The sequence below is a fragment of the Aulonocara stuartgranti genome (assembly GCF_965226115.1).
Source record: "Aulonocara stuartgranti genome assembly, chromosome: 22".
In the NCBI taxonomy this organism is placed as follows: Eukaryota; Metazoa; Chordata; class Actinopteri; order Cichliformes; family Cichlidae; genus Aulonocara; species Aulonocara stuartgranti.
This window is the reverse complement of record NC_138957.1, coordinates 20,839,824-20,865,955: the sequence shown is the minus strand read 5'-3', so window position 1 is coordinate 20,865,955 and position 26,132 is coordinate 20,839,824. Positions and strand designations below refer to the sequence as shown.

The 26,132-nt window shown below is 43.2% G+C and overlaps 1 protein-coding gene across 7 annotated transcripts in view; it reads left to right on the top strand.

Moving 5' to 3' along the window:
- Positions 1 to 25,630, top strand: part of jarid2b (jumonji and AT-rich interaction domain containing 2b) — a 109,593-nt gene extending 83,963 nt beyond the window's left edge. For 5 of the 7 annotated variants that reach the window (XM_082522711.1, XM_082522708.1, XM_082522705.1 and 2 more), the window contains exons 5-18: positions 1,526 to 1,738; positions 4,659 to 4,903; positions 9,883 to 11,335; positions 13,442 to 14,046; positions 16,068 to 16,160; positions 16,454 to 16,572; positions 16,733 to 16,803; positions 16,956 to 17,070; positions 17,231 to 17,336; positions 17,452 to 17,634; positions 18,268 to 18,398; positions 18,764 to 18,950; positions 22,608 to 22,715; positions 22,978 to 25,630. In XM_082522711.1, the coding sequence (XP_082378837.1) occupies positions 1,526 to 1,738; positions 4,659 to 4,903; positions 9,883 to 11,335; positions 13,442 to 14,046; positions 16,068 to 16,160; positions 16,454 to 16,572; positions 16,733 to 16,803; positions 16,956 to 17,070; positions 17,231 to 17,336; positions 17,452 to 17,634; positions 18,268 to 18,398; positions 18,764 to 18,950; positions 22,608 to 22,715; positions 22,978 to 23,211 (3,863 nt within the window). In that variant the 3' untranslated portion in view covers positions 23,212 to 25,630. The remainder of the gene's footprint in view (positions 1 to 1,525; positions 1,739 to 4,658; positions 4,904 to 9,882; positions 11,336 to 13,441; positions 14,047 to 16,067; positions 16,161 to 16,453; positions 16,573 to 16,732; positions 16,804 to 16,955; positions 17,071 to 17,230; positions 17,337 to 17,451; positions 17,635 to 18,267; positions 18,399 to 18,763; positions 18,951 to 22,607; positions 22,716 to 22,977) is intronic. The other 2 variants (XM_082522710.1, XM_082522706.1) reach the window with 1 other exon arrangement.
- The last annotated feature ends 502 nt before the right edge of the window (positions 25,631 to 26,132 follow it).

Here is a 26,132-nt window from a genome sequence, read left to right as displayed (position 1 = left end):
TGGCATTCAGTTTCTTTAGCTCGATTTCTCACCTCTGCCACCATGTCCTCGTGTTGTTGTTCTTAAACTCAATCCCATCTTCAGAACGAAAATGTAAGTGCACCAAGTGATGTGGTGATATGCTGGGACGACAGACGAACTGAGTACAGACTCACCCAAACATGCCTGCCGAGAGTACCTGCAGCGATAGGTGGAAAACTCATAATCTATTACTCATTTTTAGATTTTTGTATTTGTATTTGTGGTTTTTTGTTTTCTTTTTCTGGAATCAGTTCGAGGCATTGAGCGATTTCCTACTGCGCCTCTGTATTCGTAGACATCACTGCCGTTGCGCTCTGCATGCTTCCCTTCCCGTTCTTTATTCCTGCATGTGCATGACCGGCCCAGCTGTTTTTGCACGCTGATTTACGAGTACAACATTATGAGATTTAACAACATAGCTTTGGGCTTTATGACCTTTTTGTGAGAGCGATTGTATGTCTGCGTCGAGCTAACGGAGGTAATGTTATAGGCAACCCACTGCCAAACACCGTACCGAGTTAGATTTCTCAGATGTCAATGAAAGTGATTGAGTGTGACAGGAAAAGTAAAAAGAGAAAGTTGGTTTTCTTCTCCAGTAGAGTTGGAGATTGACAGTAATCCTGTTTGGAAGAGTGAACGCGACAGATTTGGGATTAGTTCAGCAGCTAGAGAGAGAGCGAGGGAGCAGCGCTTTGTGGAAGAGTTACTTTAGAAACCAGAGTTAGATATGTACATTATATATTTCTCAATAAAACTGTCACCATCAAGAGCCTCTGTGGAAAGACGGCTTGTTGCGTACTTGCAGCGCTTCCAGCTATCTATAAAATAGTTGCTAGTCATCTCTCTCCCTCTCCCTTAGCACCGCGTGACAGTGCATTGCATTGCTACTGCATTGCTACTGATATTGCTAGAACCACAGCGGCTGTTGTCAAACTCTTTGGCCCAGTGAGAAGTTTACAAGACAATGGTCAGCTAACCCACTGACAATGACAGTTCTATAAATGAAGCTGATGGTACAATATCTAATGAACTATTGGGAACGTACTGGGGGGAGCGGGGTATATATGATATATGCATATATCCTGTCGTTCTGTCATCATTCTGACATTGTGCTATACATTTCCTTAATTGTGTTTGTGCATTTCTCCACTTGACTGTCGGCAACAATGGCACTGCTGTGTGCAGAGCAGTTTACAAAGCATCAATAAGCCACCAACTGGGATAATAACAGATGAAAAGCCCCATTATTCTTAAACCCCTGAGCGACTTCTATTTTTGCTATAATATTTCACCACTTACGTGCTGATGTTGATTCCCTTTATGACGTCTGAGATTAAAATGCACTTGGGGCTCCCTAATGCGTATTGTGGTGAAGTAGGACAGCAGACTGGCAATAGACTAAACTTCCAGTTGAGAGGTGTTCTTTTTTTTTTTTTTAATTATTTTTAAGTTGTAATTATTTCCTTGCTCCTCCCCCTACTAACCACCTCCCCTCTGCACTCAGGTTCTTCTGCCTTGCCCAGCAATATGGCCTACTTCGGAAGCTCCCAGGAGGAGGAGGACCTGGAGGAAGACGACGAAGAGGAGGAGGAGCAGGTGAGGAATGGAGGTGGCGTACTCTCTGCGGGAAGCAGCAGCCAAGCCTCGGCTTCTTCCTCCTGCCACTCGACACCCCGCAAGGGCAAGCTTCCCGCCAGGCAGCCGCTTAATGGGCACGGTAAGGACGGCGTCAGAGTTCGGAACGAAGCACGTCGTGTATTTTTTTTTTTTTTTTTCTATTACCAAAAGCGCATCTCCCGTCTTCACACGCTGAACGAAGGGGGAATGTTTTCTGTCGGTGTAACGTGCCTCGGAGACCCCGGTGAGAGGAGTTAATGGAGGAGAGAACGCAGAAAAATAAAAGTGGTGCTACGAGATGTAACTGAGGGAAGAGGAGGAAAAGATGGGGCACTCCAGGGATGGGTTTAATATGTACGGAGAAATGGAAACCATGGAAAAGCATCGAGTTAATGTAGGAGCACAGAATGAGTCGCGCGACAAAGAGCCTGATTTTTACAGTTCATGTCAGAGTATGTTTGTGTGCGTCCCTCTGCCCATGTGCCCATGTGCACATGTGAGCGATTTCCTAAGCACTGCTGTTTTGAACTGCAGAGGAGGAGGAGGGGGAGGCACAGTCACATGGGGATAGTGGAGCGGCGCATCAACTCTTTCCACCCCAATTAACACTTAGCTTACTAAGCCCTAACAAGGTGTTTATGCACACACTGCAACAGCTGGCCAGGGCCCTTGATACACATACGCAGCACAGTTACAGCATGCCCCTTGGGGCAAATAGACATTTGGATGAATACACATACAGAGTTGTGCAAAACGCTGCAGAAATGTTACATAGAAATCTGCAAATTAACAAGTGGCTTTCTTATATGTTTTTTCCAATAGGAGTTAAATTTGGGTTTTAGCAAACTGAAACGAAGCATGACACAATTTCAGCAGTCTGGTTATAAATAGACTTGCAGCACAGCAGAGCAGATTTAAAAGAATCCAGAATATTTCTACTGTCCCTGTTACTTTATTTATTTGGTTTGTAACGTATGTTCTGACCCCCATTCTTTTTCACATCAATCTCGTCCTTTTATTTATTTTATTTTTCCCCTACAAACCATTAGTCTCATATAGTTTTCAGATATAAAATCCCCCCATAAAGGGCTTTGTATCTAGTTTCACATTTCCTCCATCCCTGACTTTCACTCCCTTCTAAGTCTGTAAAATTACCGCCAGAAAGGATTTGAAAGGTGAACACTTTGCTCATCCCCCCCCCTCCCAACCCGGTCATCCTCTCAAGTGGAATGTGAAAGAGGAGAGAGACTACGGGAGACACTGGTAGGATTAAAAGAAAGCGGGAGGGAGAGGTTCGTTGATTTGCTAAACGTTCAACTCTCGCTGCCTTTATGTCACTTGCTCCCGAGCAGTGCCGGCCCCTGGCGTTCTCCTATCTACGCGTACTTCCCCCTCATCCTTTTAAAAACCATCTGTAGCTGCAGTTTTAAACATAAAATATAGTGTGTATGCTACGCATGTGTATAAGTAGCACGCACGGTGGGGTAGTGTAACCTGTTTGAACAAACCCAGGCTTGTTCTGTGCAGGAGGACAGCTTATTCTTATCTCATATACAAACACTGTTTGCAAAGCACCTCGGCGCCTTCACTGTGATATGCTAAATAAATAGATAAGGGGTAAATCGGTAGATATACTTTGCAAGGGGACGCTCTAGATGAGGGGGGAGAGGGGGGTTAAAGACACTGCAACGGGCATTTAGTGTACACAAGTAGGTGTGAGCACGCAGTCAACGACGACCTGGTCGCTGCTTTGGTTAAGAGTGTTTAAGCTCGTGGAGGAAAAAAACACACGCTCACACCTCGGTACATTTTGTGGTATTAAGATTTGTGTCAAACGTGACACTTTAATATGCAGCTTGGGCCAATCTCCAGCAGGAGGACAGTTATATGGGCTCAATGGGAGGCGGGGGTGAGGGAAATGGGAAAATAGAAATGGCGACGCAGAGAGAGGTTTTATTCTGGGAGGTAGAGACAGGAAAGGCCTGAGATTGTAGGCCATTCATCAGGGCGCCATCCCTTCATTTCTGTCTCCTCTCTCTCTGGGCCATGTGCCATGTTGACATAGCTAAATTAAACAGCTTTTATTGGGCTCCGTTTCTTGCTTAGCTCACTTCTCAAAATGTCAGAATTTCTCCCATTTTTCATCGAACCACACGTTCAATGCAGCAAGCATTCACACGCTTGCACACATCAACACGCACTGCTGCTAAAATAAACAAAAAAACATGACATCCACCTACCAACTAACAATGACGCACCTTTCAGAATAAACGCATACTGTGCTGTGTGCGTGTTCGCGCTGCAGCTGATTTTAAGACTCTGTAAAACTTTAAAATTGAGCCTCATAAAAGCTGAAGAGAGAGCCATTCAATGTATGTTAATTGCCGCTCTCCTGTTGGGCTCGCTTAGCATCATCTCGGGGGTGGTTTATGTAGTCGAAGTCTATTTTGAACAGATTCATTGACACGTAGCACAAAGACGTTTTCATGCCCACCTTAAATCATGCATATTTCACTGATTGGGGCGTATATGTTTGCCAAAAGCCTGTCACCTCAAATGTTTGTGTAGAGTTTTCTATGTGGTCGTTGTGGTTTAGTCCCAAATGGGTAAAACCCATTCTGCTTTTTGGCACAGGCAGATGCTAGGCTGAAAAGCATACTATATGTCCTATACATATATATATATATATATATATATATATATATATATATATATATATATATATATATATATATATATATGAAGTATGTACTTTTGGAACTTTCCAGTCTCTGCAGTAGCTTAATTATTTAATTTGTTTGTTTGCTTTTGGCTTCCGCAGACTAGAAACTTCTACTCCAGAATCTGGAAAGCACAGAACTGTTTCTTCTCTCCTCTCTCGCTCTGATTTTCTTTGAGGCATACGAAAACATAGATGTTGGCAGGCAGCAATTTTTTTTTTTAATTTATTTTTTTTATTATTAAGAATTGCAAAAGCAAAACACCTGATCCTCGTGTTTCATCTTTGCCCCTTCTTCCAGTTTTTCACAGCCACAGTAAAGCGGGGACCAGGGAGAGTCCGAGGCCCAAGGGCGGCGCTCACGGCAGGGATGCGCCTGCCCCGCCGCTGCCACCCCCTCCACCTCCACCTCCGCCCCTCCTGAGAGAACGCAGCGAGCGGGCAGAGGCGCGGGAGCACGCAAGGGAGCTGCAGGCCATGGCCAACAGTAGAGGTTCAGCCAACGGGCTGCCACTGAGGAGAACTTCAGAGGACCTGCGCAAGCAGGTAGTGTGTGGCCAGAAGTGCCCAGCGCTGGTCTCTCAGTATCGTGTCAGAGCTGTGATAGGCTGAAAGGAGATGGAGTGAAAACAGTTCCAGAGATTCCCATTTTTATTTACCCATCTTCCATCTTTTTTAAATCTTCCTCTCTGTGGTTTCTCCTAACTGCTCCTGTGTCGTGCTTGCCTACCTTCTGATGTATTGTGGTGTATTTGCAGTGCTTTCTTTACATTACCTCCTTCCTACTTTGCTCTTTTCTTACAGATCTTATTATTTTTAACACTTTTAATTCCTCCTCTGCTCCTCTCTTCTTCTCTCTTTGCCTCCCTTCTCCTCCATCCATTGTGTCTGGGAGAGTAATGATTGTGTTTTGGCCTGCTGCGACTGCAGCTATATTTAGTAGTGCTGGCTAGGGGCTGTGAAATCCTGCCTGCCTCTCCATGGCACTTAGCAGGTTTCAAGGAACCCCACAAAGTGAAAGAGGGAAAAACAGGAAAAGGGGAGGCTGGAGATGTCTTCAGCTTGATAAGTGTCATTCCTCTGGCCACGCTGGCTAATTAAAGGCAGGTGACTGCTGAGGCTCCGCATTCAATCGGCTTTCCTTTTTCGCTCCTGCTTCGTCTTTAACCCGCCATATTTGAAATGCCAGCCTTTATTTCGCGGTGGTGTTTTCTCGTTGTTCCACCGCACTGCTGCTGGTGTAAACACAGACATGTGCTTCAGGTTTTTAAAGTGGCTGGAATTGTCCAGCAAACCCAACAAGGAATTTCAATTAGAGTGACTGCCTGCCAAGACAAACTTCAGCCTCACTTACCCACCGGCCTTTGTTCTGCTGTTCTTCCTCTACTCTCTCCCTCGCTCCGTTTCGCACACTGCTGGCACCCAGTGTTATTCTTTTGCTTCTATCGCACGGTGTGTTTTGGTTTTCCTCATGTTCTCTCATTCAGCAATCCTCACTGTCTTCTTTTTTCTTTCTTTCTTTTTTTTTTACCAATTTTCATGCTTCACTCTCTCTCTTCTCCTGTGTCAGACAGACTGATTTTGCCCTTGACAACATGGCTCCAATCATTTGGAAGGATTAGTTTTGTTTTTTCTTTTTCGCTCTCCCTCCAATTATCATGAACAAGTTGTGTGTTAACCATGTGTGTTCAAAAGACACACAAATTTAGACACATTACCAACGGTGACAGTTCAGGCTAAGCCATAGAAAAGGTCAAGTGATTTTTGTAGCAGTAAAACAAACTCTTTGGTTGTGTGTATTTAATCTAAAAAAAAAAGGGGTAAAACATGATCATAATTCAATTCATGGTCATTCTCACTAATTTAATAGCAGCTTGTATACACAGTTTAAAAAAAACAACATGATTTGATCCATTTTAATAAAAAAAAAAAAAAGCAGCAGGACTGACTCCATTGTTTGGAAGAAGAGTTTCTCCGCAGTCTTCAATTAACCTCCCTGAAGGCACCAACTACTGCAAGCCACACTGTGCAGCATGGATAATAAACTTGGGTAGGGCATAGAGTTTGATGAATGCAATTTGCAATTCTGAATACTGAATATGGTCATTCCTCCACTATTTATTCAAATGCCCGTGTTGCATTAATCCGGGCATCCTTTCAAGCAAGCTCCTATGAGCCGGTTAGTAAACTGTGTACGTTGTTGGTGCTGGGCTATTGTGACCTTTCTTCAACTGCTTAAAAATCAGCCTGACCTGCCTGGATTGCGTTGCTTTGCAAGTGACAGGAAATTGAAGACTTAAATCAGATTCATGCCTCACTTTTAAGGTGTTCTGGTGGTTGCATCATAAATCACTCCAGCAAAGGAGACCGTTTAGAGTTCAGAATAGGATTTAACCCACCAGTTGTCATTGCATCACAGGAACATTTGATGGATACGTTTGTACGCTGCGTATCAGACATTCAGCACTGTCTTTATTTTGAGCAGCCATAAACATCAGAAAACACACAAGATGACCAAATCTCTGTATGATCAAAATGCACACACACACATTTTTATGGACTTACTAGAACACACCAATTTACAAAAAAGTAAGTAAATAATTCTGTGCCTGTCAAACACAATAATCTTGCATGTAGGGCCGGATTTTCTGCCTTCCCCTGCGTCTCTTTCTTTTCCTTTCTTTTGTGAGTCAGCAAAGCTTTGAAAGGGTTAAACTTTCTGCTGTCTTATTCTATCCTCTGGCTGGCCTCCTCTCGCTGTCTATCTCCCACCCCACCCCCGCCTTCTCAGGGCCTGCTCCTGCAGATATTGTGTGTTAAAAATCTTCCTGGCAGGCCTCAGCTGGGCTATAGCAACACATGATGTCATCTAGACCCACCTCCTTTCCCCCTCCCTCTCCTTCCCGCTCACGTGCAAATGAACAGTCTCCGGCTGCCTGCCTCCTGCCTCTGTGTGCTCTATTTTTTTTCCTTTTGGCTCTTTATTGTCTCTCTTATTCTGTTCGTCGTTCTTTTCATTTCTCGCTGCCAGTCGCTATTAGAAGTGAACCTTTCTTTCTTTCATATTCTACCTCATCATCACTCTTGCCTTCCTCCTTTTCCACCACACCAAATAAAAAGTGAGGGAGACCTGCTGAGAGCCCCCCCCCCACCCTTTTTAAGCGAGGCGGTCCTCTGAGCCCTCTTGTGGCAGGAAGGTGTCATGACAGTTTTGTTGTCTCTCACATTGTCAGCAAAAGTTGCTGATTAGATATGACAAATACTTCCCATATTTATCCTGCAGCTTTATGACAGACAGCTGTTTAGACATCGTTGTTGCCCTAAATAACCTGTTGCCTGAAACTTTTCTTATCTGTGGATATATTCTTTTTAGTAGTCAAGTTTTGGAGTCGTAGGAGTTTTTTTTTTTTTTTTTTTGTCACTGTTTATCTCATGAAAACAGCGTTTTAGCCGGCAGACTTACTTTATCTGCTCCTATTTCTACTCAATCTGCATTTACTCCTCCCTCTGCCTTGTCCCCCTGTTTTATTTTTGGCGTTCTTTTCCCTCCATTGTGAGAAGAAGCGTTTGTGTATGTAGGGAGACGGGGGGAGTGATTGACGGAGGCAGGGTTAGGTTTCAGTTCCCCCTTATCTTTTAATGGCCTGGTCTTTGTGTCGGCCCCCCACCACCTGAGGCAAACACAATACAATCCACACACACACACACACACACACACACACACACGTGACACGAGAGCCCTTCAAAGGCGAACCTGTCAATGGACCGGCTGTCACCTCCCTCCTGTGGCGCCCTGGCTGTGATTGATAACTCCATCCTCTCCCATCCTCCCTCCCGCCTTGTTCATGTGGTCCACCTCCAGCTAGTCCAAACAGACAGACGCAGCAGAATGACAGCAATAAAATACAGACGCATTTTGTTTTTCATGTTTTCTAATGAAAAGCAGGGCTCTCATGTGTTGTGTACAAATCTGCCTAGCCGTGCTTTGAATGCATGACTTTGAAACATGAGAAAAAAGACATACAATAAAATCATGTTGGCTTGTATTTGAAGGAGCTTTCACTGGTATAACTACAGAGCCGTGATCCCCACTTTACCATTTCATACAAGCAAACAGGGATCTTTAACTCTTAAGATCTTAAGATTTCTTATCATTCTCATGTGTAGGCTAACCAAAAAGAAGGTAAAAGTAGAGCCCTGACAGATATTAGCTTTTTGCCAATAGATATTGGTATTGGTACTAAAATAAAGTGTTTATACTTTGGCCTAGAGTGCAAGGGATGTTTTACTCCACAGACACCTCTAGCAGCTTTTAAGGTGGGATGAGAGGGGATAATGTTCTGAAATATGTATAGAGATGAAATACCTTTGGGGGGAGGGGAAAAAGAGACAGGCAGGAAATAAAGCTATGAAGAGAAATGTGAGTGAAAGCTGGACAAATAATGGGCACATCAGAAAGAGCCACGCTCTAATGGGAAAATAGACAAAAAAAACAACACAGTTTAACGTGTGCTGAGGCAGCTGTAGAGCTCTTTGAACTGAGGGAGAGGGTGGCCATGTTTCTTCCCACAGCTGCATCCCAGTATGCTAGCGGTGGAACTAGACACCACTGTACCAAACCTCAGATCTACAGCTGGTGGTTTAAAGACTTAAACACACATGGGCTCAATATACACTCACTTGCTTCTCCATACTTCTCCATCATGTCCATTAAAACACCTTTTTACCCCAAAAAATGAAGTCTGGCATTTTTAAAAAAGCGATAGCCAAATAAAAGGCTATTTTTATACGTCCTGATGGGATTTTATTCCATCCCAGTGACCCCACCTTCTACCTCATACTGTCCAGCCATCTGCTAGCAGAAATCAAGGAGCCATCCCTGCTTTCCATTTCATGTCTGCCATCTCTCTCTCTCTCTCTCGCTCTCTACTCGCTCTAAACTGTTGTTTATCTCAGGATGTAGTGGCTTTGGTTTTGGTTTGCACATATCCTTTGCTGAATCTCAGTCGTTGTGCTGAGAGCAGTCTACAAAAGTGCAGCAGATTTTAAAAGTATAGTAATCTAGACAGTTGATTGGCTCCCTAATGAATAGCGACGGTTTCCGCAAATAGCTTTGGTCTGACCAGCCAAATGTTTTACTGCACAGCTAGCATCTGAATGTTTGGCCTCTTCATAGCATGGAGTGTGGGTGCGCCCACGCCCCTGCATGTGTTGGCTTGTACATTCTGATAATTTTATTTTCTCTCTCTCTCTCTCTCTCTGTGTGTGCGTGTGTGTGCGTTTTGGGAAAATCATTTATACTATGTTAGCTGTAATAGTGTTTTTAACAATGAAAGGAATCTGACCTGACAACAGCAGTTCTGTTCTGTTTAAACTCGGTCAGCATGCCACCCACTGTTGTTTCTTACAATGAGTCCTTTTTCTAAAACAGACGTACTGTAGTCACATGATTGTTGTAAGATTGGTCACTCTATGACATCTAACATGTCTCAATTGTCTCTCCCTGCTTCTTCTGTGCATCTCAGGTTTCTAAAGTAAACGGGCTGACACGGGCGGGCTCGGCACAAGCCGTCAATGGTGCCAAAAAGAGCCGCGACTTCCGACTGCCCTCCAAAACTGTGAAGAAGTACACAGCCACCGTGTCCAAGGGCCACGTCACCTACACCAAAGCCAAACAGAAAGAACTGGGCAAGAAAACCAAACTCAGCAGCAGCAACAAACACAACAGCGCCGCCTCGGCACCATCGTCAGCGAACAATCACAATCAGCACAGCCAGCCAGCAGCCAGCAATGGGCTGGCCAACTCAGGAAAAGCAGCGGCACCAGCCCACCACAGCAATGCAAAAACCCGCAAACAGGTGCTACTATCCAATGGGCTGCACAATGTGGCTGCCGGCGGCCGTCCCAACGGCAGGCTAAATGGGCAGCGGCACAACACCCTGGCCAAGGAGGATGCACAGAAACTGTGCCAGCAGGGCCAGGGGGAGTGCCATGGTCGAGAAGGACTGCGGAACTCCAAGCGGCGTCTGGAGGTGCTGCTCAACTCGGTGGGGACGGGGGTGGTTGAGCACAAAGCCAAAACGCATGGCACTGAGGCCAAGAAGGCCAAGCTCCAATCCACTCCTTTGGAGACCCGCAGCAGCAGCAAGAAGGTGGCCAATCAAGAGAAAGCTACCACGCAAAACACCTCGTCTACCACTCCAATTTCTAATGGACACGAATCAGAAACACCCCCTTCTCCTAAACAAACTCAACCTGTTACCCCACCTCCATCTTCTACTCTCCCTCCTCAACAAACCCTGCCTCCTTCTACACCAGCAGCCAACGCGGAGCCGGTGAACCAGCGACCTAAGCGGGCATCGGCTGGCAAGCTGATGTTGATACGACAAGCACAGCAGCAGCAGAGCAGGTCCCATGGTCGGAGTGCCTCCTCCCCCTCATTAGGCCAGAATCACTCACCGAACCCCAGTCACGTCAGCACTACCTCAGACCCCCAACAAACCTCTGTGTCCTCCTCCACCTCTTCTCCTCTTACTTCCACCAACAGCCCTGGACAGCTCAAACCGGCAGCATTGCGGGCTGTTGACCGTGACAAGGAGTGGGAGCGTGAGAAAGAGCTGACGCGTCAGAAGGAACGCGAGCAAGAGAAGGAGTGGGAGCGCCACCGGAGTAAGCCGGAGGGCTGGGCAGCCCTGGGTGAAGTCCCCATTTTCCGGCCGGCTCCAAGGGAGTTTCAGGACCCCCTGGTGTACTTGGATGCGGTGAGGGAACAGGCTGAAGTGGCTGGCATGTGCCGTGTGGCGCCACCACCAGACTGGCGACCAGAGTGTAAGCTGAGCGAGGAGATGCGTTTTGTTACACAGGTGCAGAGAGTCCACATGCTGGGCCGGCGCTGGGGCCCCAATGTGCAGCGGCTGGCTTGCATCCGCAAGCACCTTAAATCTCAGGGCATTACCATGGATGAGCCACCTGTCATTGGTAAGTGAACACGCACATGTGTATGTGAATGTACAGTAGCAGTACTGTATGCTAGGGTGTTAAGTGTAAGATGCTGTGTTGTTTGTTTGGAGTTGACTTTTTTTTTCTTTAGGGATGTTAAAGCTCTGCAAAATTGCAAGCTGCACCTGAACAGTCTAAAATGCTTAGTTGGCTGACCGGGCTTTTTTTTTATTTTTATTTTTAAACCCTTGTTTGCAACACATTTGCAAAAATGCCAGCTTAGCATGCCCACAAACAAGGAGCAGCTGCCTCAAAAAGTCTTGACCATGATGATGCCACATGTGTTTTTTATTTATTTATTTTTTCTGGCACAACTGAACATAAAAGTCAGAAGAGCTGAAGATCCAGTGAATTGTTGTTGTTTCTGGTCACACAGTGCTCTCATATTGCTGAAGGGGGAACTCAGAATTGCTGATTCTTTGTGTAAGCATGAAAAATAAATGGTGTGATGTGGTGCAATGACATAGTTTGTGCCATTTAGAATCATACGCTGATTTCTGTTGCTGCATTACTGAATTCAAGCACTGTTCATTCATTTCATTGTCTGATTGCCTGCCGACCAATAAGAACGGACTTGATTTTTCAGAAGGCCGTTAAAGAAACATGAGATATGTTTCAGAGGGAGAAATGAGTGCAACAGCAATGTTATAGCATGAGAGAATATGATGTGATTTAGTTTTTATTTTTTCTATATGAAAGAATGTAAAGCTGTTCTATCATACTCCCGAATGTATTTATGAAACTGTAAATGAGCATACTGAGCATGTAAAGTATGTGCAGAGTTTGAGTGATGAGTGATAGGCCACAGGTTTCTTCCTGCACACTGTCACGTAGAACCAGAGCTTACTTTCTAAGAGTGATTATTAGCAAACAAGTAAACAGACATAAACACAAGCACACTCAACCCAGTCAAAACATGTTTATTGAGGGATGTGGATAGCCAATTTCTTTATAGGAAAAAATGTGCAAATACAGGTTACAAAATAGCAACATTTGCTCAGTACTTTATCGACGCACACACAGAGTATGGTTTGTCACAGACTCCTAATTTAATTTCTCCTGGATCCTGGTCTTTCACATGTTGCTGTTTATGGTGATAAGTACAACAAAGAAGATGATTTACAATCACAAAAACCTTTGTATTCTGCAGTTTAACTGTGGTTTGGCCTCCTTTGCTCTATAAAACTGTTTACTGTGACACTTATGCACTACTTATTGTTTCCGTTGATATCACTGGTTCTCCGAGAGCTTCAGCAGTATTCGACCTGATTTGTATCTCGCCGTTTTATAGATGACAGCAACAATGTGGAACATATCAGAAAGGAGCCTGGCGGCCAATGAAAACAATATTTCTCTCAGATTGCTCAGTCACCTTCTATTTCTCATGATGACATAAGCGTTTTATGAGCATTTAAACAGCCTCGGGTCGGGACGGAAATCCAATGTGTGAGCTTTGTGCATGTGCAAATTCTCATGTGTGCAAACAAGTGGCTGTTTAGTTTTGCCCTGGTTGAGTTTGTGCAGTCTCTTGTGCTGTGTGTAGCTTTTATATACAGCTGAATACAGATTAGAGCCAGGGCTAGAGTGAGGGCTGTTGGCCAGAGAAACCTGGCAGCCAACGGTCCACAGCGCAGCCAGCCAGGGTACCCTGGTTTCAAATGACTTCTTTTACTGTCCCCAGCAGATCAGTTCTACATTAACAGTAATTTGTGTCTGTGTTTGGCACAATGAAGGTTCAGATCCGTTTTGAAAGGTGGATTGGCTGTTTCAAATAAAATGAACTGGGCAGGAGGGAACGGCATGTTTAGCCAAAGGAGCAGATGACCCAAGATGGCATTCTTTTAGATTAGCTTGATTTCTGCGACTTTTTAAAAAGCGGAGTTTATATTAGTGAAAACTGAAAACTTCTTTATGTACACGACATTATTTTACGAGTCAAAATTGTTATTTTATGTCACTTTTTCATGTTAGCCTATGAAACAAATGTTCTGTTGAACGCACTCCAAAACCACCACTTGCCGCTGGTTTTTGTAAGTGCTGCTCATGTTCTCCTCTTACTGAACCTTCCTTTTCTGCTCCATGCAGGTGGCTGCGAAGTGGACCTGTCTCGTTTTTTCCAGCTCATCAATGACATGGGCGGCATGCAGCAGGTGATGGACCTGAAGAAGTGGACCAAGCTCGCCGACCTCCTGCGCATCCCCAAGTCTGCACAGGATCGGCTGGCCAAGCTGCAGGAGGCTTACCTGCAGTACATCTTGTCCTACGACTCACTCGGTGCTGAGGAGCGCTTGAGACTGCAGACTGATGTGCTGCAGGAGAAAAAGGACCTGGAGTCTCGCCGCGGCCCTCTGGAGGGCCTCGCAGATTCTTCAGCGCCTGGCGCTTTCTCTCTGCCGCGCTACGAGCCCAAAAACGGGCTCGTTGGCGGGATAGTGGGAGGGGCAACAGGAAACCACCGCACCAATGGAGTGTATCACCATCTGAAGGAACTGGAGGCTCAGGTCAAAGCAGGCCGGCGCCGGCTCTTCGCTCAGGAAAAACAAGGCAAAGAGGACAGGCAGCATGCGGAAGAGCAGGAGGTGGAGGACAGGGGTGTTCTCAGTGACCAGCACAAATGTATTTACAAGGTGAGGATGAAGACGACACTTGCTGTTTATGGCACACATTTGAAGCATACAGACAAGAGGCACGTAAGTTTACCTTTTGTTATTGCTTATGCATACGTTTCTGCTCTCTGCACTTTTCTTGTGATAAGTCATTACATGCTGTTAACACCTTTTGTCTCTTATTGACCTGCTGTTTAAAGATCAGCTCCAAGGCATGGAAACAAGTGACGTCTACCTTATTTCCTTATGTTATGGTCGCCCTTAGTATTATTTTCATACCACTTTGGCAGGCATTGTTGGGTTTCTTTTACTCCTTTGGTCCAACCTGATGTACATTGTCTTGTTTATATGGTAAATGTGCGGTTGGAGCGATCTTTTCTGGCCTGTCGTCAGTGCCAGAGCACCTTTTTAGAGAGACTTCAGTGAATCGAGATATATATCGCTCATGAGGTGTAAACATTCAACACTTAATTTGACTGTTTCCTCTGTCACATCTTAAGCGACCAAATGTACACCCTGTTTGCTTGTGCTATATACTGTTTTCAACAAAGTGGATTTCACTCGGAGACATTGTTGGGATGTTGTTAACCACACAGATGTGAGTGCCTATTGAATTTTCTTACTGTGCTCTTGGTAACAATATCGTGCTGTTAACTGCCACAGTTCGTGGTTTGTTTAAGCAAACCTCAGAAGTATGCACACCTGCTTTTACACAGAAATAGTTGGGCCATTGAAGTGAGGGGCCGGCAGTTTTATTTTCTTGTGGTTTTGTTTTAATATTTCTGTGCAGCTGTGTTTGGTAAGGTGGTCTGTAGAGTTGCTCATGTGTGTATTTGTGGACCACATAAGATGCATTTCCCCAGCCCGCTTGCAGGCCTGCTGATTATGGCTGGCTGAAAATGTAGGTCAGAGAAATGGCAGCCCCCAAAACAGCGCGTACCCATCCCCCCCACACTTCCAAAGCCCCGCCTCCACAAGCTTTCATAACCCTTCAGCTCCTTGCGTCCAGCCCTCTCCTCATGGCTTCTCTCCTTCAGCCCATGTCCTTGCTCTCAGCTATTTTCCCAAATATCCAGTCCTCTCCACAGCCCCCCACCCCCACCCAGTTTCTCTCACTCTTGCCAAATTCTCTGCGTACCTATTCGACCCCCAGTAGTTTGTGCGCATGTGGAAATTTGAAATTGTTCACTCTGTGTGCACAAAAATGGGCCATGTGACTGTTTGTGTACATTTATTTTGAAGCAGCATCTTGGGTCGAAACTGTAATTAAACTTTCTGTGTTCACTCACTGCACAATACCCCACCCATCTCCAATCTGGATCTCATTTGATTTTTTTTTTCTGTCCTTTCCTTTTGGTAACCAAATCCCTCTGTATGTACACCCCCCACCCCCCAACAAACGTGACCCTGTAGTTATACAAGTACTGCTCAGTGCACAGTGACATGTGAATGGCTGTCACTGTCCTGACTTGGAAGTCCTGTCAAAACGTGACTCATCACTTTTTTGCAGAGCTCAGATTTGTGGCTATTATTCATCACAAGTGCCCCCCAAGAGGAGCTTATGTTTCACTTTTTCGATCGAGAGGACAAAGTGCAGGTCAAGGGTGTAATTAACTGTAATTACACTGGGAAAAAGCTCGAAAAAGCGCCGCTACTGAATGACAAAAAGTCTTGTCAGTGCACCAGACTGTAATTTAACTGCATTGTTTCACAACCCTGAAGCTAGTGCAATCATAAAAAGAACTAAGTCAGATAGTACTTGCAAACACATAAGAGGGAAAAAGAAGAAAAAAACAAAATGTCACTGTGAACATTAGGAATCCACAAGGTCAAACTTCAGCCTGGTCTGCACATCTTCAGGCTCAGAGTTGGCAGATTTATGGTCACCTTCAAAGATTCTGTGTAGCAGGGTGTCAGTGGGAGAGGGTCAAGTCCAGGGGAATTGTGTCTCACACTAACAAAGGGAGTAGAGATCCTTATAGAAACACACACAGTCAGATATGCAATGTTTTATCCTTATCGCCCTCCATTTGACTTCTTGACTCATGCATCATGGGAAAAATAGATTCCACTGATGATTAATCTTAAATTCATGTGATTTGCAGGGGAAATCGGTGTCTTTGACCAACTTCTTCAGGATAGCGCGGAACACCATGACCATGTGCTTTAACAAGGAACCGTCTGCTGCTGAGGTTGAGGTTAGCATCCTGTCATCTTTATCAAACATCATCTTCATTATCTAAAGTAGCTTTCAGTGTTAAATCTTTGTTGTAATTACTTTTTTTTAAATGAGAAAACATTTAGCCCTATCAAATAATACATCTGTTAATGAAATCAAGCAGACCGTAACTTTAAGATCATTTTTAAAAGGTGAGTTGGTTTCTTCTCGATGTCAGCTACCAGCATGACTGACCATGAGGCACACCTGAATCCTGTACTCAGTTTCATGCATACTTTCTCTTACTAGTTTTCTGTTTTTGTCCTCTTGCAGCAAGAGTACTGGAGGATTGTGGAACAGAGAGATTGCCATGTGGCAGTGCATTGTGGGAAGGTGGACACCAGTACACATGGCAGTGGTTTCCCCACAGGAAAGTCAGAGCCATTTTCAAAGTAAGTGTTTCTCATCCATCTTGTGAGGTTGGGTACATTTTTCTACCTGCAGCAAAGTCTTTACCTGATCACCGGTCAGATAAAACTTTTTAACAGTCAAACTATCTGCTTCCTCAAAAGTCATTCTTATAAAAACGTCTTCTTTTCCTTCTTTCCTCAGACATGGATGGAACCTCAATGTCCTCCCAAATAACTCTGGATCCATACTGAGGCATCTGGGTGCTGTGCCTGGTGAGAATTATTTTCATAGCACAGTCTGTACGTTGCTCTACAAATGTAGATGGTCTGTGTTATCTTGATCACTCCAGATGTTTGAGCCGTTTCTGTTGTTTAGCCTGCAGATATTAATGTTTCTGTCTCACTTAACCTTCCTGTCTCTACAGGGGTGACCATTCCCTGGCTAAACATTGGCATGGTCTTTTCTACCTCATGCTGGTCTCGAGACCAAAATCGCCTTCCATATATTGATTACTTACACACTGGTGCTGATTGCATTTGGTAAGTATGCACAGAGGCGTTGTCTCAGTGTAAGTGTGTGCACCAAAAACTTGTTAATATGGTAAAAATGTGTAAAATTAGACGAGAGAACTAATAGACTTGAATAAAGGAAAACTAAGTGAAAAGTTTGAAACTGATGTCTGTGTGTGTGCTCGGACAGGTATTCTATCCCTGCTGAGGAGAAGGCTAAGCTGAACAAGGTGGTCCATACACTGCTTCAGGCCAATGGCACGCCAGGACTAGAGATGCTGGAGAAGAATATCATGGTAAGTCTATAAAAATCCATTCACATATATTTTAACTGGAAGGAAGCGATGCTTTTGATCCTAAAACTTTGCAGAGTCACTTGGAAATGTAACGCCGTTTATTTCACTCTTCCAGATATCTCCAGAGGTGCTGTGCCGTGAAGGCATCAAGGTTTATCGTACTGTCCAGCGGAGTGGCCAGTTTGTGGTCTGCTTCCCCGGTGCCTTTGTCTCTAAAGTGTGCTGTGGCTACAGCGTGTCAGAGACGGTGCACTTTGCCACACCACACTGGATGAACCTGGGTTACCAAGCCGCAAAGGTCAGCATATAAATCAGGGCCGACAAAGCTGAACCAAAGGCCATTTCGATGAATAAAGACACATTTTACATCACTGTTTGTTTTTATTTCGCAACAGTGCTGTGGACTGCAGCTGTTAAAGATTCAATTTGGGTAGAGGTGATTAACACTGAAATGAACTTAATTCAGCCGGTGTTTTGACCTTTGAGTTCTGTTTCATGTTTGTGAGCGTGAGAGAGCTCCCGAGTAAACCTTTGGCTCGTTGGACTTCATTATAGCTGCAATAGAGGAGAAGAAAATGTTCCCCATTGTCATTATGGGCATAACAGTGATGGAAGTACATCTACCTTCAGCAATGCTATCATACCCACAGCCACATTAAGATTACCCTTCAGGGTAATGTGACATTCATAAAATGTGCTGCACTGTGGAGCACTGCCTGAAACACGCTCTTGCAAATTACAAACATTTTTAGTGAGGAATCATAGGAGAGGATGAGAAACATTGATCTTGGTTACACTACAAATATTCTCTTTGTTATACATTGTCAGCATTCTTGGAGTATATTAGTCCACACCTTTATATTTTGGCTGAAAGCTGGACAAAAATAGATATTAAATGGCTGATTTTTTGTTTTGTTTTTTCCACTCACAGGACCTGAAATGTCGTTGTATAGCCAAACCATTCTCAATGGAGAAGCTACTGTATCAGATCGCCACAGCTGAGTCCAAGAGGGACAACGGCCTACTCCTCACCACCATCTCCACCCTTCTCAAAGACCTCAGGTATGATGCAACAACTCATACAAACGACAAACACGGAAAAGCTACAAATCCAGTTTTATTAGATTTCTAAAGATCGCCACATCAAACACTGCCTATTATGTATCAAACTTCTGGGTTTTGTTTGAGTCAGCTTATGTTCATAAGATAGGTGTGGTCTAATTCACCTTATAATGACTAAATGTACTGTTGTTGTAAAGGAAGAGGAATAAATTGTGATTGAAGTTGGCTATAATACAATTATATCCATTGTGTTACTGTACTGAGATCTGAGTAAGTGCCATTCTCTGTAAGCTCCACTCTGATAGTTTCCCCTTGATAGCAGCAAACTTACTTCCGCTCTCACTCAGAGTGTTTTTGTCCATCAGGAACATAGAGATGCGCCAACGTCAGGAACTTTACAAGGCAGGTTTGCTCTCCTCTGCCCGTTATGGCACACACGATGGCAGCCTGGGACCCATCGAGGGACGTAAGAAGCCTCGCGGCAAATGGCTGACACTGGAGTCCTCAGAGAGGCGCTGCCAGATCTGTCAACATCTCTGCTACCTGTCCATGGTGAGAGCACAACGCCCAGGGGTTTAACATGACAGTGTGTCAAATGTTAAATGGTTTGGGTTCAGTTTACCTGCAAAGGACTTCCTTCCTTCCTTCCTTCAAGTCAACATATTCATCCTAAATATTTATAAATGAAATCCTACATCTGGTTAGTGTGGCTGTAATTGTAGGTCTCTTACTACTCGACCTGCTTTAGTGATAATGTTTCGTATAATAATAGTACCTTTTTTGTTGTGCTGGAGGCCAGGCTTGGTGAATTGGAGGCATGGCTCCACACCGTTGAAAGTAAACCTGCAGCTGTAATGGCTAGCCAGGCCCAAAGTAGTTTAGCTGTCACCCAAATGCACTGCCGGGAAGAAAGGCCGGCTGCTGCTGGAAGGAAGCGCAGTCCGAAAGAGAAGCCCTTGGTACACAACTAGCACGTTCAAAATTCTAACCATGTGTTTTTTTCCACTCAGCGACACCTGCAGAGAAAAAAACTCTGGTCATTGGCAGCTTCATACTTAGAAACGTGAACCTGCAGACTCCAACAGCAGAGCATTTGTTTGAACTAAAGATAAACGTAGATTTACTTAGACTGTAATTCAGATTGAAAGTAATGGCATCCAGTTGTTTTAATCACAAGTCACTAAAACTAACATTGAGTTAGTGTGTGACTTTACTAACAGCGTCTTCTCCCCAGTCTGACCTGGGTTGACATGCATAGCTGGATGTTGTCTTTTAGCTGCAGGCTGTCTGGGAGGTGTCCAGCAAACAATATGGGCTTCGTGGGTAACTGGAAAACTTTCTGTGGAAAACATGGTCTTTTTTAGAGAGACTCCAACCATCCTACTATGGGTGGTGCAGCTCTCATCTCTATGAATGTTGCTGAATTTATTAAAAAACAAAAATCATGTGTTTGATTCTGGATGATCTATGAAGAGTCAAGCACAGGAAGCAGAGCTGCATTTGTAAGCTGTGTACACACTGGAAGGGTTTTGCAGCAACAGCAGAGATCACAGAAACAATATCTGAACACTATTTGGCACAAAAACTGCTGACGACACAAAGTGGGAGGGATCTGCAATAGATTGTATTCAACTTCAAAGCGACCAGTTGAATAGACTATTAGTGAGAGTGAAGAATACAGTTGGTTGACGTATGACCTGGAAGTCAATACATTAGAGGGTCACCTAGGCAACCGGAGCCTGAAAAGTCTGCATGCGACCAACGATCAGCTTCAAAGCGATGCACGATGAGTCTGAATCTGAATCAAATCTTTATTTCAAACATATTATTTAAAAAAAATGTTAATAAACAAAAAATAATTTTTTTTGTTTATTAACAAAATGGTCTGTATTTTTTCCATCACTTAGAAAAAATACTGACCTTTTTCCATTCAAAGGGGAGTAGGAGGAAGTAAATGCTTACAAATTTCAACCCCTATTAGCAAATCGCTTCCAGTATGTATGCAACTTTACACGTCTCTCAGCAGCTTCCCTCCCCCTCCAAACTCACAGAGACCATCTGCTCCCAGAAATATATGAAAACTATTTCAATAGAGCAAAACAATTGAATATTGATTTATTTTTTATATTAGGACTCTCTCAAAGTCCCTGTTAGTAAATGATGTAATAATCGATCAACATGTTGATTTATTTTCTGTTACACTTTAAGTTTAAATGAAGGCAGTGATCTCTCACTCTAGTTTATTAATCCCGCAAAGACTCAGACAGCTGTAATTATCCTTAGCCTTAAACAGTTGAACTGTAAAAGACAAAAAGTTTCTGTTGGCAGATTTATGCTTGTAGATGATGAAAACAACAACTTCAACACTGTGTTTAATTCATTACTACCCTCAACTCAATATTTTGATCACATTCTTGACCTTGTCCCGACATATTGCATAGGAACTGAGCATTTAATGTATTTCTCAAAAAACCTCTTTTGTTTAAAATATGAACTACAGCGCTCTGGAAAACATTTCTATACAGTAGATGTCTATACAGAGGATACGATAGAGGATCTCTTAATCTTAATGTGTGACTCCCTGGTACAGTTCACACAGATGGTGGAAATTAGGGATCCGCTAATTTAGAAGACTGTCATCTGGCCTGGAAAAATAGCTTGATTCCTTATGAAAAACAAGTCCTCAGTAAAGCTAGGCCATCATCCTGTTTGTCACTGATAAGACAAAAACAGGAACAACCCCATGTTTCTTCTCAGCACTAGTCAGGCTAATCAGTTTTTCAGTTCTGTTAGCTATCAGTAATAATGACTTCACGAATTTCCTTTCAAATACAATTTTTACCATTATTGAAAAATGTCAGATGTATGATATTTAGAGTGCTTCTTGCCAATTGATCTCACTGAAGTAATTACTTCAAGTAAACATCAACATGTCTGTTAGACCCAATCGATCTATTGAATCATATTTGATGGATCCCAATTTGTGCATGTACATGGGGAGTTTTCGTCGTACACTGAAGTTATTCATGGAGTTCCACAAGGTTCTGTCCTGGGCCCAATACTTTAAATTTTTTTAAATGTTTTTGTTTTTTACGTTATATGTGGTTCCCTTAGGTTGTATTATTAGAAAACACTGCATACATTTTTGTTGTTATGCAGATGATACCAAGTCATATCCATCTATAAAGCCAGATGATTCAAAAAGATTTGGTAATTTCTTAATTTCTACTTAAGAAAAAACTGAGGTTATTGTATTTGACCTTAAAATCTCTTATAGCCATGAAGTTACTTTAGATGGCATTACCTTGGCTTCCAAAAACACAGAAGAATCTTGGACTAATTTTTTTTTAAACTGGGATATATCGTTTAATTCGCACATTAAACACACATCTATTATTGGACTTTTCTAGAAGCTCCCTTAAAAGCCTTTAGGTGATTCTAAATGCCACAGCAAAGCTACTCACAGGGACTGGAAAGAGAGAGTGTATTTCTCCAATCCTGGCTTCTCTTCATTGGTGCCCCTCTAAATCCAGAGTTTAAGTTCGACTCTACCTGTGGTTCATAAAGTGTCCAGTATCAGATTGGATGATCCTGAAGCATCACTTAGTTATGCTGCTAAAAGCTGCTGAGGGACCATAATGCACTTGTTTTCCAGTGACCTCTTTTTCAATCCTGATGAATTTGTTTGCCAATTTTGCATATTAATTAACCTTTGTCTACTCTCTCCCGTAGCTTGTGCATTTTCCATGGCCTCTCTGTGCTCTCCTTTCTCTTCTTTCCCCTAACCCCCAACCGGTCGCGGTAGGTGGCTGCCCCTCCTTGAGCCTGGTTGCGCCAGAGGTCTCTTCCTGTTAAAAGGGAGTTGTTCCTTCCCACCGTCGCCAAGTGCTGCTCAAACGGGATCATCTGATTGTTGGGGTTTTCTCTATAGTATTGTGGGGTCCAGCACGAAGCGCCTTGAGGCAACTGTTGTTGTGAATTGGCGCTAGGAGTTGTTGTTTTTGTTTTGTTTGTTTTTTTCAGTTTGTACATATTATTCCTGCAGTATGCTCTGTAAGTTAAAGGTAACTTACTAAACATACTTAATACTACTGAGATAACAGTATAAGCATGATGAGTATGAGACATTATAGAGATTTATCAATATTTCCACTTTTCACTAAGAAAATAAATTCTTTGTTTTACTAAAAGCCTTTTTTTCCCGTTTAGGTGGTTCGGGAGAGTGACAATGTGGTCTTTTGTCTGGAGTGTGCCCTGCGCTATGTGGAGAAGCACAAATCCTGCAGAGGCCTTAAGATGATGTATCGATATGATGAGGTAAGCTACCATTGTGTGGGTCTGCTATGCTTCCATTCTCCCTCTGTCCAGATGGGGGAGACATCAGCTAGCTTTTCACACCGCTACTGAAAATGTTTATACTGAGTTGTACCTGTGGTGTAATCAGACTTTCAAATTTTTATTTATGTTTTTTTAACAGTAGACACACCTGTACTTTGCCATATTCCATTTTACCTTCTGCTCTTGATTTGTGTGCATTTGCTTCATTACCACCTTTTTTCTGCTTCCTTTTGCCACACAGGAGCAAATCAACAGTTTGGTGAGCCAGGTGTGCGGACGAGCCATGTTGAAGAACGGAGGAAGCATCGACGCTGGAGGAGTCATTGTTAGTGGCGGAGGAGGGGACCCCTGCCACGGCTTAAGCCCTGCCAAAGCATCGCCAGCCAAGCGAGGACCCCGAAAACGCGCCACCGTAGAGGTGTCTCTGGCCCGCCTGTCGTCCAGCCACATGCCCAAGGCCGCTGCCGTGTCCTGAGGCGGGACGCCTCAACATTGCCACCCATGTGTGCTGTGCCCACATCCCACCACACCCCCTCCACTTCTCTGAATCCCTGTGTTTTTGTTTTTCCACAGTAAGCAGGATCACTATCAAACCGCTCCTTCTTCACCGCCCGATGTTAGAGATTGTTTTTGAGCTTTGAAGACCCCCCTTGCCTGACCTCAGTCTCCATCTCTTTAATAAGCAAGAGATTCTCCTCTCCTTTAGTAATGACAGGCTTGTTATAAGGAAAAGGAACTAAAAAGAGAAAAGCAAGATGTCTTTTTTGCACTAGTGTGAAAGAAGAATTTGTTTTTATTTTGGATGATTTTAGAACACACACACCTCTCTCTCTCCGAGTCAATATTGAAAGCATTAAGTATAATGTTCACAGACTTGACAGGCCTCATTTTACCCTTTAGCTCCACCTCCACCCTTCCTCAGCTGATAGGAGGTTACAATAATTACCTTTTTCTTGCATCACTCTTTCCTGCCTTCCTCTCACCCATGATACTGATACATCACATGTCCCTCAACTGTGAACACAGGAGGAATGAAAAGGCGGCCTTCCCCCCACTCACCACCGCTCCCTCCCTCCCATGATTTTGTGAAATGAAAATGACATCAAGTAGTTGCCCAAAGTTTCTCTCTGTCCTTTATTTGAGGAAGAGGAATCACTTTTAATGTATTCTTGATGCAGTTCCTGCCTATTTTTTCTTTCTTTTTAATGAAATGTGGGTTGGAGATGCAAGGTAAAAAAAACTTGAAAGACAGATGATGTTGGTTTACTGTTGGTTGGCTACAATTTGTTTTTGTTTTTTTCCCCAAGTTCAGTTTATGAATCTTAGCTTTCTTTTTTCGATAGTTTTGTTTTGTCGTGAGAAATTTTCTGTGTATATTTTTTATTTTTGTCATCATTGTGGACGTTTTCTTTTTTGTTTTCTGTTCGTCGGCGGACGTGAGAGGGGCAGAGCTGCAGCTGCTTGACCTGTGAAAAGGTCACCTCACTTCCTTGTAGTATGGAGGGATCCCTTCTTCACTAGCAAGTGGAAATGGTGCCTGATACTTAGCAAGGAGATCCATTTTATTGGTGCTGTTGGTTATAATTACTGTATAACAACACAAAATTCTTTTTAAAGGAGGAAAAAAAAAATCTGGGGGTTGGCGCCTGCTATTGGTTCACTCTGCTAGCTCACGCGCCCCCCGACCCCCACAGGGCAGAAAGGCTCGTCGGGCTTTTCTGGTTCTAGATGTGCAATCGTGTTAACATTCCATTCTTCCAGTCCTCTTGTTTCATCTGTACCAGTAAACATTAATATTATATTATATTATTATTATTATTATTTGGGGTTTTTTTAAGCTTTGTTGATCTAATGTGTTATCTCAAGTAGAGCCACTAGTCAAAGAGTGTAAAATGTGAAATATCAAATCCAAGTTTTTCTTTCTTCTACTGTCTTTTTTTATTTTTTTTTTATTTTTTCCCCTTTCCAGATATATTAGTGATTTTTTTTTTTCTTTTTTTAAGAGCGGAGAAAAAGCCCAACGCAAACAAACATCAACTTTTTTTTTGTACATAATCCTGTAAATTTCTTTAAATACTTGAGCCTTTTTTTCTGGGGTTGAGTAAGAAAGAAAGGAAGGACCAGAGAAAGAGAGAAAGTGTTCCAGAGGAGAGTGGTCGATGAAGAAAAAGCCTTACGTTTTTCCCTTTCTTCATCCATGTGAGTTTGACGCTTACAGGGTTGCTCTGGTAAATGTGTATAAAAATTTTAAGTGCTGCTTATATCGCTAAGAAAGAAGATATCGAGTAGCCAACGACTGCCCCCCCCCCCCCCCCCCCCCCTTTACCTGCCCCGCCTCCTCCCTGGCCTCCTGATCTAGTTTTGTTTGTTTAGCTTTACTTTTTTAAAGAAAAGGGAAAAAAATGATATGTTCACACAAAAAAATGGGTTTTTACATTTTCATTACTGAAAATTCAACAAAAATGTAGTAGCTACTCATGTTGCACTGAGCTTGCCAGTGGTGACTGTCAAGGAAAAAAAATCCTATAATCCAGTTTGTTGGTTGTTGTCCCTTGCAGAAGACTGAACTGTTTTAGGACTATTTAATGACATACCAAGTCGGGTGTTTTCAACATTTAAAAAAAAAAAAGTGGTTGTCAAGTTTTTATGGCCTTACAATATATTTTATTCAGATGGGATTTTCTTTGTTTGTCCTTCAGTTATTTTTTTCTTTGTTTTTTTCCTTCCTTTTCTACAGTATAAACTACTTTGCTCACAGTGGGGTCTTTGGTGACTTAATTTATTTGGTAACTCGGCCTTTCCCTTCATTCGGAAAGAGAGTCTCATGTTGGTTAAATTGACTGTTTTTTACTTTTGCAGTTTGTACTTAAGGTTTAATAAAAACTTACTGACAATTCACTGTCATTTCTTTCCAACCTGCTCGTGTGTCTCTTGGTGTGCTGATTTCCGACTGGATGGCGAGGAGAAACTCTCCAAACTGCGTCATAATTCACAGTTCAGAGATTTGTAACATTAGATGGATATTTTAGGGATGTGGAGACTCATTAGCCCTGCGACGGACTGGCAGTCAGTCCAGCGTATATTCCACCTCGAACCCCATTACAACAGGGATGGGCTCCAACCTCCCCATGACCCTGGGATGGACGATGGCATTTTGAAATAACCTCAGTCTTTTCTCACTTACCTCTGGGAGTATCTACCCAGGAGCGTGACCTAAAACTTATTCAGTTATTGGTAATTGACAGAAAATCAATTAGATTTTAATATTTTTAAATCATCTTAATTTTTTCAGGTTTTTGGTTCAGTAAGTTAAACTGAACTTTATGTGCAGTGTTTGTTTTAAATTCTGAGGGAAAAAAATAATTTATGGAAACTTGTTTTCGCCACTTAAATTTT